The sequence below is a fragment of the Lissotriton helveticus genome, chromosome 4_1, assembly GCF_964261635.1.
Source record: "Lissotriton helveticus chromosome 4_1, aLisHel1.1, whole genome shotgun sequence".
Taxonomy (NCBI): domain Eukaryota; kingdom Metazoa; phylum Chordata; class Amphibia; order Caudata; family Salamandridae; genus Lissotriton; species Lissotriton helveticus.
The window spans coordinates 1,504,422,505-1,504,440,057 of NC_136063.1; the positions used below are offsets into that span (position 1 = coordinate 1,504,422,505).

At 43.7% G+C, this 17,553-nt stretch overlaps 1 protein-coding gene across 1 annotated transcript in view; it reads left to right on the forward strand.

The window, feature by feature from the left end:
• The window catches only part of ABCA13 (ATP binding cassette subfamily A member 13), a 2,470,580-nt gene that overhangs the window by 514,079 nt on the left and 1,938,948 nt on the right, over positions 1 to 17,553 (forward strand). The window contains exon 19 of the mRNA XM_078686273.1: positions 1,399 to 1,538. Coding sequence (XP_078542399.1) covers positions 1,399 to 1,538 — 140 coding nt within the window. The remainder of the gene's footprint in view (positions 1 to 1,398; positions 1,539 to 17,553) is intronic.

Sequence of the window (17,553 nt, forward strand, 5' to 3'; positions counted from 1 at the left end):
GCTAGGCTTAAGGAAGAAAGGAGCAGATGCAAGGGGGAGAGACTATGGAGATTAGCTATCCTGTAGGCGTGGTTAGCCAGCTCTTCTCTCCCTGCTGGAAATTCTGATATATTGAATTTTGGACAACTTGTGATTTCTGGGAGATCATTGTGCCACACTTTGGAGGAAGTGGTCATTCTCTGGAGTGTTTGCATGGCACCTCATTGGACAGGAGTGCCCTCCTGCTTGACCCCAGAGAACACTGACTAAGTATCTGAGAGGGACAATGCCTCTCAGATCTGCTGCTTGAACCTTAAGAAAAAAGAAGGGTCCACGCTGGAAGTTTGATTTTTGCACCAACCAGGCCCTGCACTCTAACTGACTGCACCTGCTGCACAATCTGAAACTACAGCCCTGTGGATCAAACTTGCTAGAAAGGGACTAAAGAGTGGGTTCCCTGCAAGCTACAGGTTAACAGAGCTCACCTGGACCATCACCACAAAGGACCCTCTGCCTGGAGTACTATGGATTTCTAAAGGTTTTGTCCACCTTTCAAGGACCATCTTGGAGATTCCAGACCCTTGGATTGTGTGTTGGACACTTGGGACCCGCAAGAGGAACTTCAGAAAGGAGTTCCTCACTGAATCCGGCCTGTTGGAGGAGGCTGCATGACGTCTGGTGATAAATCCTCCAGAAAAGTTGCTAATTGTGAATTTATCCCTGTCAGAGGCAACCAAATGTCCAAAAGTGGCACTGTTGGTGTCTAAGCACTAGAAAGTGTTTAATCTTTAAAATACCATATCTCTAGTTCCCTACAGTAGATATTTTTCATTTTGGTGTCATTTTAAAGAAAAAAACATTCCTATTGTGTTGGAATTTTATTGTGTGGTGTGACTTTATTATTTACTGAAATTGTGTTTTTAAATGCTTTACATACCTGTCTTTGAAGTTAAGCCTGCCTGCTCGCAGCCAAACTACCAAGGTTTGAGCACGAGAATCATTTTCTAAGACCTATTCGGAGCCTTTGTATTGTGTTAGTGGTATTACTGCCAGTGTTAAATGCATATTTGAACCTTAGGGGGCCTTGGAAATAAAATGTTGCACCTTGATGTTCTACACATTTTGGGGAGGTCATCCAGTTGCAGGAATAAACAATGTTAAATAGGCCAACCACAAACAAATTTGGGAACTGAGCACTTAATTGAAAAAAAAACTCACTGAATGTGTCTGAAAAATAGGTGTCATTAAAAAATCCCTCATCAAATGGCTTTCCATTGCACTATTGTCGTTGTTTTCATCCTTAACGCAGTAATTTTTTTTTGTGTCAGTCCATATCAGGGCAATATACAAAGAGCGCCTGGCTAAACTCAGTGTACACCACAATTAATCTCCCTCCTTGACTCTGCTTTACTTCAACAGCCCCATTTTGCCTGCAGTTTTATCAGGAAATCTTACAGTCCCCGAATGGGGCCCTGGTGTGGACATTCCTGAAGCCTCTGCTGCACGGAAAGATACTCTATACCCCTGACCTACCAGAGATCAGACTTGTGATCGCGAAAGTAAGTACCCTTTCAAATGTAAAGGATTTCTGTCATGTTTTTGTGTTGCATTTGATGACTGAGTGCTGATTAACGTGGTTAAGAAAAACTGAATTATTGTGGTTCATTTCATCCATCCATGATCTAGCATTATGTAGAGAGTTAGAACATTAAGCTGTTTTGTATGGTGAGGGTACTATGACAATTTGACCTTCTCCACCACTCTTAGTCAAAGGTCCCACTTACAAGTAGGCTGAATGATAGTGAGATACTTACTGCCCGTGGTAAATACCACTACAGAGAATTTAAATATTTGATCCATGTAGTTGTACCTCTAATTCCAAGTTTCATTGTGAAAATGCGAAATCACATATGGTAATTTCTGCTTTCTGCCTCAAAAGCTTCATGTATCGAAATTTACTCCCACTTTTTTTACTGGTAAATTCTGCCAGTTTTCGGCATGGTGACCATCTCATAATTCCCATCCCTGTACAAACAGGATTGAAATGTAACGTGCCTCCCATAATCAGGGCCCACGATATTTGCATCATACCAGTGCCAGTGACTTTATGGGCAAAGCAAGAACAAATACCAATTGCACACCAAATTACAGTAAAGAAAGAGATGCCTCAATGGACATAAAGGTACAATTAGCAGTGGTCGAAACAGAGGAAAATGGTTGTTGGATGAATCCTCTTTTATTGCATGAATGGCCAGCCGACACGTGTTTCGTCGTCAAGCGGTAACAGTGCTTGCACGACTCATCAGGGCTGTGACGAGAAGAAAAAAGGACCACAGGTCGCTTAGCCGGTGATACTTCCGACCCGGCCCTCGCTCGGGACCAGGCTAAAGGTGGGTAAATGGATGTAGCTCCAGATCCAGTGGACGGATGTGATGAAGGGAATGCTCAACGAAGGAGGCAGTGCTCCAAAGGCCTGAAGTTCGTGGTGCCACCCAATAAAGACACGGAATGAACGTACCCGGAACTTCTGTGTGGGAGCACCCTCCCCGCTGACTGTCAACCTGATCTCGGATCCCGCTGAAACCGAGCGATCCCTCGCCTGCCACTACCGGACTCAACACTTTGATACTCCTGTATCTAGATGTGAATGCGTGCAGCGCCAGCATTGGCTGGTCCACCGGCGCAGCATCCCATTGGATGCCGCGCGTGGGGGTGGCCCCGAGACCACGATAATACAGGAAAAGCAATCTCATTTACCTGCGGCTTATCCCCGGACCCGACGCGTGCTGCTTCTCCGCACTGCTGGCCTCTCCGTTTCTTCAGAAACTCGGAGCATAGGTTCATTTGAGTCAGCAGCTATTTTTAAAAACATGAAAACAAGTGCCGCTCGGAGGCAGCGGTGGAGTGAGTAGAGACGGGGTAAGAACCGCGCGTGATTCAATTACTTCCGCCCTCGAAGCAGAAACCAAATATATACATTTAAAATCTAACGCCCCATCGTCCGTAGGCCCGTCTCCCCAACATGTCTTCCGTTGGGGGCTGGTCTGTACACACTGCCGTGTTTGAAAAACAGATTCTGCTGGAAGCCCTCGGAGCTGGGCCGAACTTAAGCTGAGGGCGTTCTAGACATTTCCAGAAATTCATGGAAATAGGACAAGGAAGTAAAACCCAATAAAGCCTTTTAATCAGGACGAGAGCCCAGTCCTGAGAGAATGTGGGGATTCATCATTATCAGGGTGAACTGAGTGTCCTCACATTCATGAAGATGGCAAAATGAAGGCACGTTCTAAAGATGTAAATGTGTTGAATACATTTTAGTGATATGCAAAAATAGCTACTTATAGTCCTTATAAGATTAGTCTCCTATTTCATCTATTGTAATTCACGAAAGGATCGTGGATTTTAGGGAGATTTGGGGAAAAGTATATTAAATTTAGTAAGATTTCAGAGAAACTGACTCCATTTAAAGAAGCAATGTGGCGGTGACACAATTGTCCTGGCTTGTCAATTGATAATCCAGATGTGGTGTCCTGTGAGAGTACTGTGTGATGTGATAGTATTGTCTGGCCTTGGAACTTGAGATGAATCCCCCAGATCTGGTCAAAATATTCCAGGTTAGATCTGAATAATAAAGTGTAGACATAATCTGATATTACCGCTCTGTCTCTCCCTCCCTCGCTAATAACTGCAACATACCCTACCCTAGTTTAGTTTAGCGGGTGATAGTCATAGCTGCGCGGTCATGTGATATTCCTGGCTGGTGATGTGGTGTGATGCAATAGGTTTAGTTGATCATAGCTCTAGCTTGAGGTGTGGTGTGATGTGTAAGTACTAGTAAGTAATGCTGCAGTCCTAGTCCTATCGGTGAAAGTTGTGATCTAATTTACCTGGTCAGTGATGTGATAGTTCTGATGTGATAGGATAGTTCTGGATGTTGAAGTGCTAGTCCTGGCTCTTGCTGCGATGGTCCTGGCTGGTGATGCAATAATCTTAGCTGGTGATAGACCTAGCTGGTGATGTGGTGTGATGGAATAGCTTTACTTGGCAATAGCCATGGCTGGTAATATGGTGTAATGTGATACTCTCATTTGATGAGAACTCTGTAAAGTGATAGTCATAGATGGTGTTAGTCCTTGCTATTGATGTGATATCTGTGGCTGGTAAAGTGGTGTGATATGATAGTCTTGGCTAGTAATGTTATAGTCCTAGCAGGTGACAGACCCCCTAGTGATGTGGTGTGATGTCATAATACAGCCTGATGTTGTGATAGTTTCTGGCTGCAGATGTGGTGTTATAGGATAGTCATGATTGAAGATGTGGTAGTCCTAGACAGTGATGTGACAGTTCTACCCTGAGATGTGATGTTATGTGATACTCCTAGTTAATGATGTGATAGGCGTGATGCGGAGTGAAGCAATAGTCCTGGCTAGTGATATGACAGGGCAATAGGACAGACAAAGGCTTCGGGGTCCCAAATGTGGTGACTGAGTTCATTTGCCACTGGCGTCATGCAATCCGTCCTACTATGGCTCTACAAAGAGGGCCAAGTGCGTATTTTCTGCACTTGACTCTCAGGGTCACGTAGGTAGTGGAGGGTGAAGTGAGGGAGCTCCGAAGTCAACAGACAACCAACAGACACAATAACAAATAGTCCAGGACATTGCTTATGTTTTGAACTAAAAGAGGGTACTTTGTTCACACAGCATAAGATAGTACTACACAGCACAATTAAGAGAATCAGCCATAAGGCTGCGATCCTGTTTGCGAGCTTCCTTGAGGTGCCACATCTTTTTGTAGCCTCCCCTGCTAATAGAGTTCCCCAGCATCTATAATCCCTTTCATCTAACTCAGGAGTAGTTACAGGGGCAGGGCACTCAAACCACCTTCAAGGGATAGATGCACCCAACAGTTTACTTTCACCTCTTTAAAGTTACTCAGCAAAATCGAGCTTTGCTAAACTCTGTTTGCATTTCCGCAGTATTGGCCTCCCTAAGCCAGGTGCAAATGGGAGGCTGGGGGGTAGGTGTGGGCTCCTGGCTGATCATGACCTTGTCGATGTCATGACAGTTAAGTGCTTCTGACCAATGATGGCTTCTGTCTCGGTGGCACTGAAGCATTTTGACTCAGATGTCAGCAGCGGCAGCACCAGTCTTTCACTCAGGGTGGACTACGGATCACACATGTTGCTTGATTGATGCAATTCTTGACAGAAATTGGTTGGATAGACCAGGAGACCCCTTCCACACATGGGGTTCCCCCTGGCTTTGCTGCCTTGTAAACACTTGCTTTTTCTAGTATGATATGAGGATGATTGGGCATGGTCAAGTGGGAGATGGAAATTTGACCTGTTAATAAGGTTGACTAAGTGATCCCCGGGTGACTGTGATAAGCTGTTATACATGTTGCACTTTATAATGTTGTTCCTGAGCAAAACGAGTTGCATGCTACTGGTTAATTTGGCACCTTTTGTCTTTTTAATGTGAACTTAATATTTCTGGGATTTTGGGTTGATGACCATTCATTGTGTTTTAGTGTCGGAAATTCTAAGTCTTTACATTGTTATTAGCCAAAGTCATGCGTTGGTTAAATTGATCTAAATGTGTGCTGCACACCCCTAATTGTATGGCATTCATGATTGTTTACTAAGATATCGGTTAATGTGCAATATTTCTATAAGGATTTATTTCTGGGGAAAAAAGTATTAGAGCCACCTACACAGAGCCACCTACACACACACAGAGCCACCTACACACACACAGAGCCACCCACACACACACAGAGCCCCCCCACACACAGAGAGCCCCCCACACACACAGAGAGCCCCCCCCCACACACACTTCTTCTACTCTTAGAGCTGAGATTTTCATGAAAGTCTTATAGTCTGAATTCAGCTCTGTGGTTATACTGAATAAGCAGCTACCTATGTTATGCCATAATTAATGTTATACCATCTATTAATGTAATAACTGCACTTTCACAATTGCTTTATTAACCTTCCTGCTTTCTCAAATTTGCTTGGAAATGCACAATTTTTCTTCTTTTTTTTCAAAATTTTCATGGGGGTGTAACCCCCCCCAAACCCCCCTTTTGGGGTTCGGGGTCGCTCGCTGCGCTCGCTCGCTGCGCTCGCTCACTACAGTGCTGTATGCAATCACTTTGCGCCCCACCACTTTCAAATCTCATCCACCGCCCCTGCGGGGAACATACTCTCCAATTCCCTCGTTTTTTTCCTAATTGTAGATCATTCATGGCCGGAATGCACAAATTAACTTCCTTCACTAACACATCCTTTAAATCTGGCTGTAAGTAAGTAACTGTCCTCACAGCAGCAAAAATTGTGCAATTCGTTGACGTAATACGTTACATGTAGGTCACAGCATCACAACCTCAGGTGTATTTTTGTTTCAACGTTTCTCTACTCATATACATTTTTCTGCGGCCAAGGGTTAGATTAACACATTTCTTGAGAGAGAAGTGGAACGAACACCTCTAAATTAGGTGGAGCTATAGAGGAAGTAGGGAATGTGCAGAGATTTCCCCACAAGGTAGTTGTTTTACCAGGTAGAAAAAATACTACTGGGTCGATTCACAAAGGCAACAGCGTCTGCGTATCTGTATGCTTGGGTGCCTGCATGATGCGTGATTGTGTGTATGTGCTATAAAAAACTCAAACTTATTGTGTTTTCAATGCATGTTGATTAACTTTTCGCTAAAACCTGATAGTACTGCACATTTTAAATATGAATCTACCTAAACGGAATTAGATGTCTCATTAAACGACGTATTATATTAAAGAATGTGATTTGAAGCAAAAGACATTAAATATTTCACTGCCAAGAATCTTTAATAAAGAGAAACCTTCTTTGCCTAATACATTAGTCCTATCCATTTGTCCACAGGCCTCTTTCCAAAGATTCCGCGAATGCAAACAGGTATTCGCCTGGGAAATATGTAAGAAGGCGTGAAATTCACTTAATTTCTATTTGTTTAATTAATTGAAACTTCAGTCAATGTACGCAAAATTATGCAACAGTCAAACCTGATATTAGGCGGAATATGTTAGCACAAAATGTGTCCTTGCCTACATTTGAAATAATAAGACTCATTTGGTTGTAATAAAAGCGCAAAAAACAGACGTACTGCGAGTTACAGCTATTTGCGTTCTGTTCGTGCCTATTGTTCCTGTACTCCCCCGAGAGGAGTTTTACCCGAACAGACTTGAAATTACTACATGAGGTGGCATAAAGGCATCCTTTCTAGAATTTCGTGTAACAAGCGTAACGCAAAATGCTGGAAATGATGCAAGTGTAATGAGAAATCAGGGGCAGCCCCAACCAAAGCTAAATGGATTATCTGCTCTGCATTCATCCAGTGAGCTCTTTTTGTGAATCTAGGAATACTTTGGGATGCAAATGACTATTCTGTTTGCATTTGTTTATGAGGGTATGTTGAAAAAAGTAGTTACTGTTCTGTAAGGCATTACAACTGGATTTCTAAAGCTTTATTCTTTTTCAAAATATGCTGTATGTGGTAATAACACCGTATAGAGAACTGGAAGCTTTTAAAAGGTGATCTCTCTGTGAGCAATCATCTTTTCTCAGTCATAACTGGTATTTTTTATATATTGCATACATTTAATAAATATGTTTATGAATTAATAATAAACATATCCACAATTTAAAAGCATCAGCGCAAGTGTATATATGCATATATATGTGTATCTATATATAGATATATATTCACTGAAAAAACCATAGGTTGTCAGGCACGTTATAGTTAGAAATTAGCATTTAAAAAACCTTAGAAATTCACTGAAAAAACCATAGGTTTCAGGGGCGTTATAGTTAGCTGGACATTTCACTCGTACAAAACCATTGAAATTCCCGTTATAGTTAGTTCAGCTAACTATAACTCACGCGCCTGCACTGAACTGCTGCTGATGTCACATATTACATCACTCAGGACATGGTCAGTGACATCACTCATGACATCACTGATGACATGTCAAATGACATCACTGATGACATCACTGATGACATCATCCAGTGTATGTGTATTTTTCTGAAAATTAAATGTGTTTTATATATGTACATTTCAAGGTCGATGGAAGAATAAATTAGTATGTGTTTCTATAAGTGATTGCTTAAGAGAGTAAGTATGTGTAAGTTTCTGTAGCAGTAAGTGTGGTAGTGTGTTTATAACTGGATATGCAAGTAAATGGATGTTTGAATCTTTATTAGCATGAGTAACTATGTGTCTGAGTCACTCTATGGATGAGTGGCGGTGTGTAACAGGATGTGTAGGTGTATGAGTACATTTGAGGAGTGAGTACATGTATGAGTGACTGTATAGGACTGTTGGTAAATGAGTGGATGTGTGTGTAGATCTTGGAATTACTAAATAGGTGTGTTGTAAGTGGTATTGGTATGTCCATTGTTTTGAAAATGTCAGTTTCTATTTTTGAGTGTGTATATCAAAGGTTATATTAGGGTGAGAGGAGGTCTGCCACTCTATCACAAGGATGATGTCACAGTGATGTCATCAGTGATGTCATTTGAGATGTCATCAGTAATGTCATGAGTGATGTCACTGACCATGTCATGAGAGATGTAATATGTGACATCATCAGCAGTGCATTGCGGGCGCGCAAATTATAGTTAGCTGAACTAATTATAACAGGGGAATTCTCAATGGTTTTGTACAAGTGAAATGTCTAGCTAACTATAACGCCCCTGAAACCTATGGTTTTTTCAGTGAATTTCTAAAGTTTTTTTAAATGCTAATTCCTAACTATAACGTGCCTGATACCTATGGTTTTTTCAGTTAATTTCAAAGGTTTTTTAAATGCTAATTTCTAACTATGCTTACAGAGATAGGAAGAAAAAACGCACAGAAAGAAAAAAAGTGCAGAAAGAAGCAACAGAAGTCCTCAAAGACGAAGAAAAGTGCAGGAAGAAGCAAAACATGTGTGAAAAGAACCAACAGGGGAGCAGTAAGAAGCCTAGTTGCAAAATCATCCTTTACCCTCAACTTTTTCAGATGAATACTGGTGGTAACTGAGTCTGACTAACCAGTCCTAGAGCCAATGCTAGGTTAAAAGGCACTTAGAATACAGTGAAAACACCTACATACACTAGGGAACACTATGTGTTGGGGTGCCCCTGTGATTAGCATGACCTCCTCGGTAAGCCCCTAGTATATAATAGGGCAGGGGGATTAAAACTACCTCTTAAAATGCGCCACAGGCCATGTTTGCGCACGTCACCTCAGGTCCCGTCCCCTCCCTTCACCACTGTGCGAAAACGCTCTGTGGCCATTTTAAGTTGGGAGATTAAGTCCCCTTGTATCCTGAGGGTCCCTAGGGTCCAAGTAGCCCAGTAGGTACCTCCAGTAAGTGCCAGAGAGCTGCATTGCAGAGATACGTAAAAAGAGGCACGGCCTAGACCAGTGGCGCTTACTGGAAGCACCTGGTGGGCTAGCTGGCCCCCAGGGTCCCTCAGGTTTGAAGTGGAATTATTTCCCCAACTTAAAACGCACCATAGGGCACGTTTGCACATGTCACCTTAGGCCTAGTCCCCTCCCTTCCCCACTGTGTAAACACACCCTGTGGCCGTTTTACGTTGGGAGATTAAGTCCCCTTGAATCCTGAGGGTCCCTAGGGGCGAATTAGCCCACTAGGTAAGTCCAGTAAGCGCCATTGCAGAGAGGTATAAAAAGGGGCACGGCCTGCACCACCTCTCTGCAACGCAGCGCAATGGCTCTTACTGGAAGCACCTAGTGGGCTAGTTGGCCCTCAAGGTCCCTCAGGATTGAAGGGGAATTATTTCTCCAACTTCAAACGCACCACAGGGCGTGTTTGCACCCATCACCTCAGACCCTGTCCCCTCCCTTCACCACTGTGTAATCGCACCCTGTGGCCATTCTAAGTTGAGACATTAAGTCCCCTTGAATCCTAAGGGTCCCTAGGGTTAAACTAGCCCACTTGGTACTTCCAGTAGCGCCACAGAGCTGCGTTGCAGGGAGGTGTAAAAAGGGGCGTGGCCTCTGAACACCTGTCTGCAACGCAGCTCCCTGGTGCATACTGGAGATACCTGTTGGGCTAGTTGGTCCTCAGGGACCCTCAGGGTTGAGGAGAAATTAATTCCCACCACGGTCATGCCGGCTCCCCACGTCCCTCGGGAGATGGCATTGCTTTTCCACATGGGGAGCTGCTAAAATGCAACTCCCCGTTTGGAAAAGCAATTTGGTTTGCATTTTTAAAGAGAGAGCTGGTTTCCCTGCTCTCTCTTTCAAAATCCAAACCAAGTTTGCTATGGCAGGGCGGGAGCCGCGAGGCTCTGGGCTTGCCATAGCAAACTACAGTGTCCGGGGAGTGGGTACCCCAGGACACTACAGGACATGCCCTGGGGGGTGGCGGTCCCCAGGGCCATCAAGGGCTCCAGGAGGGGGGTCGCGTGGCCCCCTCCCAACATTTTCAAAACCCCGGGAGGTGGTGGTCCCCGGGGCTTGGGGGCCCTTAATGGACCCCCAAATTTAAAGACTTAGTGCCCCGGGGAGGTGGTGGACCCAGGGGCATGTGTGGGGGCTTGAGCCTCCCCACATAGGTTATTTATTTTTTTTTTTTTTAATAATCACAAGCCCCGGGGGTGGAGGTCCCCGGGGCTTGAGGGGACCTTTGAGACCCCCACCCATGTATTTTGTAGCCCCAGGGGGTGGCGATCCCCTGGGCTTTGGGGGCTGTGAGCCTCCTAGCACATATTTGATAAAAGCCCCGGGGGTGGCGATCCCCGGGGCTGGGGGGCCCCTCTGAGCCCCCCATTACATTAAATATTATTGCCCCCGGGACTTGCCCCCCCCGGGGGCTAATTATTAACGAGCCTGCCCTTCATTTTATTTTTCACAACAGGATCAGTGCAACCGTGCAGATTTTGCCGATTGTCCTTGTGGGACCCCCTAAGAAGGCCTAGGGGGGTCAGGGTGTTTTACCCAGCCCCCTTTTCGCGTTTTGTGCCTTTCTTTTACAGATTCCTGGTGCCTTGGTTCTACCGAGGCACAAGATGGCTGCCAACACTTCCTACTTTGGAGTGTTGACAGCCAATTAGCATACAGCTCGTGATCGGGAGGGTGCGCGGATGCTGCACGGCCATAGATATATATGTGTTTTTACTTTTGATTTTCTCAGCAACTACTGAACGGATTTACGCCATTTAACAAAAAGGCCTCTTTCTGAACCAGGAACTGGGTCATAGTGGCTTAATTCCTTATTTTATGTTTGCGTGTGTGTGTGTCAACATGATACAGTATTTGTGAAACACTTTCTGTCCTCTACCCCAATTCATAATTTTCCAGGTATACTCCAAAAAAACTCTTTTGTACTCAAACAAACAATTTTCATTTTACAAATGAATGTACAGTTCTTCACTCTGGTTCAGACCAAAGGGAGTAAATGTCCTGAAATTGAGAATTTGTCTTCACTCTCTTTGTCTCAGTTTTTTCTGTCTGTTTCCCCCTCTATCATTCTGGGGAACCATCTCAAGTGCCCAGAAAGTCAAAAGTTTCCAGTCTCCTTCATGTTCCATCTCCATATGTATGGCGATTGCATTGCTGCGATCCTTGATGATATATAAATATATATACATATATATACGTATATACTTATATATTAGGGGGCCTTTGAAGTGTTGGAATTTTATACTATGCAGAAGTGCATGCAGTGGAGCAATCACATTATCAGTCAGCATGGGCATGTAAAACCCAAGGTCTGTGCATAGAGCACTTGTACAGCATAAGGTGGCCGTGGCATACCTATGCAGACCTTGTGACAGATTTAAGTACAATGCAGAATGGGAAGTTATCTGTGGCTTGATTGTGGGGTGGATGGAGGGTTGAATGAACCTTCCTAGCCATGTATATCAGTAATCAGGTGCACGGTGCTGAGCTACAACAGATGCACCCTCCTCGGGTCCACTTCTCTGGGAGTGCCTGGGTAGTTCCTGGGACATACATGTCCTGAAAGGCACTCTCAGGCTTTCCACCTTAGAGCCTGTTTGGCATTGCAGTAGTGTTAGTAATATGGTGGAGGCAGTAGGGCAAAGACATTCCTTCATTTGCATTGTATCAAGTCCTCCTGCATATCATTATAAAGCTTAGTGACATTCCTGTGTACTAGAGAAGGGACCGTACAACCATTTGTGGCCTCTTCTGTAATATGAAAGAGTCAATGGTCTGACAGAAGCATCTGCAAACACCAACTATACCCACAAATCTCTTCTTTATTATGGGTCATGTTCCCTAAACAGTTGATGCTCTGAGAGTGCCTTATGCAATCTAATGTGTGACTGGACAAAGTACAAGGTGTTTCCTGACTTGTTTGATTTGTAAAGTTCTGTGTGTTTAAAAGAGGTCTGACAGTCTCCAACTACAGAAGTTATGGCAACAAGTGTGACGCTTCAGTTGAAGTGAACCTAAGTGACTCTCAGTGGGAAATATACTCAAGAAGAAGAAATCTGACTTAGAAAAGGGTTATTAAATATGGTTGGATTGTTTTATATGTTTATATGGTTATCCTTTCTATATGTTGTGTTTTCCTCCCAAGTCTGGGTTAGAGAAGTAGCTGTACCAATAGGTATGTGAAGCTCCCTCATATCAGCCTCAGGTAGATTGTTTTGCCCTGCTCACCATTCAGGTCGGTCTTGGTAGCAGCAACTATCTCTCTGAGGATGAAGAAGACCTTCCAGTTCCTCTTCACTGAGGCTTGGCTTTGTGGGTCTCCTTGCCTGGAGAAAGTCTGCCATCATTATGTCTAGCTAAACCGTTTAGAGTTATTGTTTTACTTCTGACATTTTGTGGTTTTGCTTGCCCCTAATCACAGATCATTGTATTTGTTGCTTAAGGTTTAATATTTATTTCAATGATAGTAATGACAACGCTGGAACCCATTTTGCTGCAGTTTTCTTACAATTTAATTGGTGTCCTTGCTGTTTAACTTGAAACTCTCTATCTAAGTGGATGCACTATATAACCTTTATGTGAACTCATTCAGGGATTACCCTTACTCTGTTTGGGAATATCCTACACGACAACCAAAGGGTTCATCTGATCTCTCGCAAAAAACAACAAGTGATGGACTGAATGTGGATCAATGTCACACACTCCCCCAGTCAAAAGATCTGGGCCCAAATCCATCGTTTTTTTGCACTCCACACCACCCTGGGTCAGATAATGGCTTTATGCAAATCAGCTCTGACCCTGTTGCCCCATGGGAACAGTCCAGTCCGAACTACAACAGCCATATCTTTCCCAGACCGGAATCAAGCATCCGAGGACCGGACCGGTTTCGAGGTAACACCTCTCTTCAGCCCGGCTAGCTTGACTCCAAGTGGTGTGGAGTGCCTGGGACCCACGTCTGGGCATCCCCAGCGCACTTAGGGCGGCAATTGCAAAAAACAACAAGTGATGGACTGAATGTGGATCAATGTCACACACTCCCCCAGTCAAAAGATCTGGGCCCAAATCCATCGTTTTTTTGCACTCCACACCACCCTGGGTCAGATAATGGCTTTATGCAAATCAGCTCTGACCCTGTTGCCCCATGGGAACAGTCCAGTCCGAACTACAACAGCCATATCTTTCCCAGACCGGAATCAAGCATCCGAGGACCGGACCGGTTTCGAGGTAACACCTCTCTTCAGCCCGGCTAGCTTGACTCCAAGTGGTGTGGAGTGCCTGGGACCCACGTCTGGGCATCCCCAGCGCACTTAGGGCGGCAATTGCAAAAAACAACAAGTGATGGACTGAATGTGGATCAATGTCACACACTCCCCCAGTCAAAAGATCTGGGCCCAAATCCATCGTTTTTTTGCACTCCACACCACCCTGGGTCAGATAATGGCTTTATGCAAATCAGCTCTGACCCTGTTGCCCCATGGGAACAGTCCAGTCCGAACTACAACAGCCATATCTTTCCCAGACCGGAATCAAGCATCCGAGGACCGGACCGGTTTCGAGGTAACACCTCTCTTCAGCCCGGCTAGCTTGACTCCAAGTGGTGTGGAGTGCCTGGGACCCACGTCTGGGCATCCCCAGCGCACTTAGGGCGGCAATTGCAAAAAACAACAAGTGATGGACTGAATGTGGATCAATGTCACACACTCCCCCAGTCAAAAGATCTGGGCCCAAATCCATCGTTTTTTTGCACTCCACACCACCCTGGGTCAGATAATGGCTTTATGCAAATCAGCTCTGACCCTGTTGCCCCATGGGAACAGTCCAGTCCGAACTACAACAGCCATATCTTTCCCAGACCGGAATCAAGCATCCGAGGACCGGACCGGTTTCGAGGTAACACCTCTCTTCAGCCCGGCTAGCTTGACTCCAAGTGGTGTGGAGTGCCTGGGACCCACGTCTGGGCATCCCCAGCGCACTTAGGGCGGCAATTGCAAAAAACAACAAGTGATGGACTGAATGTGGATCAATGTCACACACTCCCCCAGTCAAAAGATCTGGGCCCAAATCCATCGTTTTTTTGCACTCCACACCACCCTGGGTCAGATAATGGCTTTATGCAAATCAGCTCTGACCCTGTTGCCCCATGGGAACAGTCCAGTCCGAACTACAACAGCCATATCTTTCCCAGACCGGAATCAAGCATCCGAGGACCGGACCGGTTTCGAGGTAACACCTCTCTTCAGCCCGGCTAGCTTGACTCCAAGTGGTGTGGAGTGCCTGGGACCCACGTCTGGGCATCCCCAGCGCACTTAGGGCGGCAATTGCAAAACCACAATGCTTGATTCCGGTCTGGGAAAGATATGGCTGTTGTAGTTCGGACTGGACTGTTCCCATGGGGCAACAGGGTCAGAGCTGATTTGCATAAAGCCATTATCTGACCCAGGGTGGTGTGGAGTGCAAAAAAACGATGGATTTGGGCCCAGATCTTTTGACTGGGGGAGTGTGTGACATTGATCCACATTCAGTCCATCACTTGTTGTTTTTTGCAATTGCCGCCCTAAGTGCGCTGGGGATGCCCAGACGTGGGTCCCAGGCACTCCACACCACTTGGAGTCAAGCTAGCCGGGCTGAAGAGAGGTCCTCGGATGCTTGATTCCGGTCTGGGAAAGATATGGCTGTTGTAGTTCGGACTGGACTGTTCCCATGGGGCAACAGGGTCAGAGCTGATTTGCATAAAGCCATTATCTGACCCAGGGTGGTGTGGAGTGCAAAAAAACGATGGATTTGGGCCCAGATCTTTTGACTGGGGGAGTGTGTGACATTGATCCACATTCAGTCCATCACTTGTTGTTTTTTGCAATTGCCGCCCTAAGTGCGCTGGGGATGCCCAGACGTGGGTCCCAGGCACTCCACACCACTTGGAGTCAAGCTAGCCGGGCTGAAGAGAGGTGTTACCTCGAAACCGGTCCGGTCCTCGGATGCTTGATTCCGGTCTGGGAAAGATATGGCTGTTGTAGTTCGGACTGGACTGTTCCCATGGGGCAACAGGGTCAGAGCTGATTTGCATAAAGCCATTATCTGACCCAGGGTGGTGTGGAGTGCAAAAAAACGATGGATTTGGGCCCAGATCTTTTGACTGGGGGAGTGTGTGACATTGATCCACATTCAGTCCATCACTTGTTGTTTTTTTCATCTGATCTCTCTCCTTTGATGAAGGTTTTCTGTGATTCAGCATTTTTTTCTAAAAAGGAGACATTGTAAGCAGTTGCACAATGAAAACATGTGATATCACTGGGATGATCAAAATATTGTTTAAAAAATACTGTGGTGCATAAATATTGTGGTCAAAATATTGTAAATAAAATATATTCTGGAACAGAATATAGTAGGTAAGATTATTGTTTTTGTTGTGGTATATAATATTGTTTTGTGTTAGATAGTATATGTAATGTTGTTTATTTTAATAGTTGCGTTAAATATATTTTTAAAATTAATTTAATATAGAATCATTTTTACATTTAATTTGTAATTTCTAGTTTAGCTGTGGGTTGTTGTGTGTGTAGGAAATAGGCTGGAGGTTATTTAAATTATAATTATTGTTTTCACTTTAGATTTTTTATATAAATTAAATATTTGGTTAATTAATCATTTATAATTTTGCCATAGGTTGTGGGATTTGTAGCGGAATAAGGTGGAAAGTTATTTAAATGATAAATTATTGTTTTGATTTTAAATGGCTCTTGTTAACTTCATATTTAATCAGTAATTATTTTTAATCATTTAATTGGCTAATTGTTATTTCAGTAATTTAATTGTATTCTGTGATGAATGTATAATTTAGATTTTCTAAAGTTTAATTGCTAATTTATAGTTTCATAGTAATTTGTTGGATTTGTAGGGGATTAGGGTGGGAACGTATACAAAATAATAAGTATTAGTTTTTATTTGAAACATATTTTAGGTTAAATAAAGGATTACTTGATAATTAGTTAACTACATTATTCAATTGATTATTTCTTATGCCAATTATTTCAATGAAGGTATTTAATGATAAATTGTCTAAAACAAATTTTTTATTTAGTATTTGTTTTATTTGACTACTATTTTAATGTTAATAATGTTACATTTATTTATAATAATAATTTATTTTGGTGTTTAAGTGGACAGTAGGAAGAACAAATTGTTGGAAATTTGCCCTCTGTGCAGGGTCACTCTGAATTTAATATGGACTTTTTGCTGAAATCTTTTTTTGCTGACTATAGAACTCAGTGCACTTTACCTGTGCTACTGCTAACCCGTGATAAAGTGCTTGTGCTCCTCATTTCAACATGATAACATTGGTATACATATGGTTGGCATATTTGACTTACCCAGGGCCTGTAAGTTAAATATTACCAGTGGAATGCAGCACTCATTGTGCCAACCGCTGCAGCGACAATGCAAACATGACTGTAGACCTCCTATCAGTAGCCTGGCTGTGCCGGTGTTAACTGCAAATTCTACCTGTCAGAATAACTCCTTTCCTTTTTGGCATACCTAAACCCTCCTTTTAAATATTTGTAAGTCATCCCTATGTAGGCCTTACTGTCTATTAAGGCAGGGTGCAATGTATTTAAAAGTAGGGTATGTTTAATATTCAACATGTACTTAAAGTGAAAAGTCATAAAACATATTTTCACTGTAGCAAGGCAGACCACTTCCATAGGAAAGAAATGGTTTATGTTATAACACTTATAATACTAATTTTAGATTGATAAGAGCTAGAGAAATACTTCAAGGGCTCTTTTTATTAGTTACACAAAATCCAAGTTAATGGTAAAGGCATTTGTTTGTCAAACTATTACAGAAAAGGTACTTTAGAATAGTTACCTTTTGCCTGCCTAAAACCTCTGGAGTCCTCTGTGTAAATATTCAACTGTCACCTAACAGCTTTGTGGTGAGTTGTGAACTGCTTCTTGGACAGGGATAGTGGATCAAGGGAGTGGAGAGGTGTTATCCTCTCCCTGACAGATTGGTCTGGGGGTTGTGCCCAGACCCTTAGTGCACTTCAAAGGGGCCTCCACTGTTACAGACAGATGTATTTCACATCTGGGCGTGCCTCCACTTTTGTCCTTTGAGTCAGCCAGG